Source organism: Geospiza fortis, unplaced genomic scaffold, assembly GCF_000277835.1.
Source record: "Geospiza fortis unplaced genomic scaffold, GeoFor_1.0 scaffold183, whole genome shotgun sequence".
NCBI classification, from domain to species: Eukaryota; Metazoa; Chordata; class Aves; order Passeriformes; family Thraupidae; genus Geospiza; species Geospiza fortis.
Window position 1 is genome coordinate 918,814 of NW_005054447.1, and position 3,669 is coordinate 922,482.

At 50.8% G+C, this 3,669-nt stretch overlaps 1 protein-coding gene across 4 annotated transcripts in view; it reads left to right on the forward strand.

Annotated features, from left to right (window-relative positions):
• Window positions 1-3,081, forward strand: part of BUD13 (BUD13 homolog) — a 5,217-nt gene extending 2,136 nt beyond the window's left edge. For 2 of the 4 annotated variants that reach the window (XM_031062423.1, XM_031062424.1), the window contains 5 exons: window positions 153-264; window positions 645-783; window positions 1,047-1,228; window positions 1,548-1,629; window positions 1,911-2,297. In XM_031062423.1, coding sequence (XP_030918283.1) covers window positions 153-264; window positions 645-783; window positions 1,047-1,228; window positions 1,548-1,629; window positions 1,911-2,004 — 609 coding nt within the window. In that variant the 3' untranslated portion in view covers window positions 2,005-2,297. Of the gene's footprint in view, window positions 1-152; window positions 265-644; window positions 784-1,046; window positions 1,229-1,547; window positions 1,630-1,910 lie in introns of all 4 variants that reach the window. The other 2 variants (XM_031062425.1, XM_031062426.1) reach the window with 2 other exon arrangements.
• Window positions 3,082-3,669: the final 588 nt, after the last annotated feature.

Sequence of the window (3,669 nt, forward strand, 5' to 3'; positions counted from 1 at the left end):
CTTTCCCTTCCAGCTGTGAAAGCCGAATGATTGACAAACTGGGGGAGTTCTTGGCTCTAACAGGGCTGTCTCTGCCCTGCCCTGGTGGTTTGGGTCACCCCTCGCTCTGGCTGCCCCTCTCAGCCAGCTGTAAGTGGGATTTGTGTGTTCTCCAGGCTAGCACGATGTCATCTGGGGCCAAAGCGGGCCTGGTGTCAGCTGATGTGCTGCAGAGGGAGAAGCAGGAGCTCAGGAAGCACGAGAGGAACACCAAGCACCTGGAAGGTGGGAATGGAACACAGCCCGAGCCCCAGCTCACTTCTTCTCTGCTCTGTCAGGCCCTGGCACTGGGATGCTGCTGGGAGCATCACTGTGGAGCTGCAGCTGGACATGCTGCTGGAAACCTTGGCCAGGGCCTCTGTTCTGCTTGGGGATTTCAGAGCAATGCCAGGGAGGTCACAGGGAGTGGGAAATGCTTCTCTGCATGGATAGTGAGAGCTCAGGGTCTGTGTGGGGCAGCAGGGAAATCTGAGATCCTGCTTGTCTTTGGGACAGGCTCTTTGGGAGATGAGGACAAGCAAAAGAGAAGTCACAGTTAGTCATTGAATTGTCTGGAGGTGATAAAATGTTCCAGAATTGTGACTTGAGGCATGTGTCCCCACCAGAGGAATCCCGGAATGCTCAGACCGTGTTCCGAGACAAGTCCGGCCGCAAGAGGAACCTGGCCCAGGAGCAGCTGGAGCAGAGGCTGAAGGCTGAGGCAGAGGCCAAGAGAGAAGAGCAATATGCCAAGTGGGGAAAAGGGTGAGGAAGGGATTGCAAAGCACAGTCCTTGGGCCTCCCATCTCCTGCTGTTAGTTTGGGTCTGCTGCCAGACGGGCGTTGTGCTCTGAGCTTGAGCCTGGGACCAGCACATGTTCCACATGTCTGAAAACCCCTTCCCGTGCTGGAGGAGCTTTGGGAATGCTGCACAGGCAGTGGGAGTTGAGGGGTGTGACCCCTCCTGCACACTGAACCACTCCCAAGGAGTGCTGGCTGGGGTTTGGGTGACGCAGTGTGTTTTCCAGGCTGGCACAGGAAAGGCAGCAGCAGCAGAACGTGGAGGATGCAGTCAAGGAGATGCAGAAGCCCTTGGCCCGTTACATCGATGACCAGGACCTGGACCGAATGCTGAGGGAGCAGGAGAGGGAAGGAGACCCCATGGCCGCTCTCATCAAGAAGAGGAAGGCCAAGGAGAGCAAGGAGAAAGGTTTGCCTCTGGAACACACCTGTGTGTGGTTTCAGGTGTCAGCAGTGCAGAAATGCAGCTGCTGTTCAGTAAATAGCCTAGGGAGGACTTGTGGACCCTCTGGAGTTCCTGGCCTGTTACCAGTACCAGTTGCATGAGTTCTTAGCTGGGACAGCAGGGCCTGCTGACTGAGAACTCAGCACTTTGTCACAGTGAGCCCTTGGCAGCTGTAGCTGGCTGCCAGGAGCCTGTGCTGTCTACCTGCAGACACCTCCTGGGTGGGTGAGGATGTGATCTCCTGGCTGTGCTGGACACAGCTCCTCTGCTCTTTGTGTTCCAGAAAAACCCAGGTACAAGGGACCAGCACCTCCACTCAACAGGTTCAACATCTGGCCCGGGCATCGCTGGGACGGTGTGGACAGGTACTTGTTCCTGTTGGAATAACAGTTAAAATAAAGGAATTCTGCTTCAGGGCATTGCCAGTTATGGGGTGAGTGAGGGTGGTGGCACTGGAGGTTTGAATGGGTTCAGTTACTAATGGGTGATGGGACAGATGGGACAAGGGAGGTGAGGCACTTCAGAGGCATCAGCTCTTGGTAACCACAGGTCCAGGTGGAGACTGAGCCAGGGTAAATCAGTGGAAAGGTTGCAGTGGTCAGGAGAGCTGGTGGCAGCAGCTGCTGTCACTGAGTGTCCCTTGCAGGTCCAACGGGTTCGAGCAGCAGCGCTTCGCCCGCATTGCCAACAAGAAGGCAGTGCAGGAGCTGGCCTACAAGTGGAGCGTGGAGGACATGTAGGGACAGCTCCTGCAGTGCCCCACAGGCACCACCTCTGCCACAGCCCTGAGGAATGGCCTGCTCTCCCTGCAACCAGCCCTGTGCTCAGCATTCAGCAGCCCACTGGGCCATCTTCTGAGAGACCAGGCTGGATTTCCCTGGCGGCCAGAGCCTCCAGCTCCATGGGGAGGACACTGGTTGCTTGTTTGTTTTCTAACAAACTTCTGTTCTACGCCAAATGACTTCTGAGGGCAGTCCCAAGTCTTCAGGTGTCCGAAATCTCAGGTGCAAATCTGCTGAACGCTTGGGCTTGGGAGAGTTACCCTCATGCCGTGGGTCAGTCTGCTCCAGAACTCAGGTTAAGTGGAACTCCTGAACTTTTGTCAAGTTTATGCAGTTATTTTGCCATGTAGATCCCAGAGTTATCAACATGCAGGAAAGTTCAGACTCAGCTTCTCCTGACCCTGCCCAAGCAGGAAACTGCGCAGGGAATGCTCTGGCACTGGAAGAGAGACCTGCAGTGCTGCACTGGGCAGCAAGATCTTCAGGAGCCTCAGCAATTCTGCAGGGCTCCATTTCTACTGGAAGTAAATGTGCGGAGAGTTAGGACTTGAAACCTGGAATTGCTTCCCTCATAGTTTGGAGCAGCTGCTTCCCCCAGACCCCTCTGGATTTGGGGCAGATCTCAGCACTTGGCTCGCTCTGGTGGGAGGTGTAACAACCCTCTCCTGTGATCAGATTTGTCAGTCTCGGAGCTTCCCTTAATCCCTGTGAGCCAGAAAGCACTTGAGAAAATAAATACAGTTGTTCTTGTTGAGGTCCCAGGGAGCAGGGAAGAATGCAGGCAGCAGTTTCCATGGAGATGCCTTGGCTGCAGCAGTGGGCAGGGCAGGATCGCTCTTTGCAGGGATTCTCCAGCCCTGGGAGGGCCGTGGGTGGGGGGAACAGCAGCACAGTCTGCTCTGGAGTGCCAGACTCTTGGGACTTCCCTGCTTTTCATCCCTGTGTCACATTTCCAGCAGCCCTGGAATTGGTGTATTCACCCAAAAATTCCATTAAAAAACCCCCAAAAATTCCAATAAAAATTCTCTTTAAAAACCTTCCAAAACAATCAATTAATAATCCCTAAAAATTACCTTTAAAAATCCCCAAAAATGCCATAAAACAAAAAAAAATCCTTTTAAAACCCCAAAAATCTCAAAAAATCCTTTAAAAATCCCCAAAAAACCTCAAAAATTCAATTTCAAACATCCTAAAAATTTCCATTAAAAATCCCCAAAATTCCCATTAAAAACCCTAAAAATTCCCCCAAAAATTCCTTAAAGAACACCAGCAATTCCATTAAAAATCCCTAAAAATTCCCCAAAAATATCCCCAAAAAGCCCTCAAAAATTCCTGAAAAACTAAAAAAAAAATTCTTTAAAAATCCAAAAAAATTCCCAAAAACTACCAAAAATTGCATTGAAAAAACCCCCCATTAAAAATCCATTCCATTAAAAATCCCCCAAAAAAGCTTTAAAAAACCCCAAAAAATTCCATTAAAAACCCTCAAAAAATCTTTTAAAAAACCCAAAAATTCCATCAAAAAATCCCTAAAAATTCCATTAAAATTCCTTTAAAAAGCAGGAAAAAAAAAATCAATAAAAATCCCTAAAAGAACCCCGCTGTCGCCATCCTCGCGGCCCC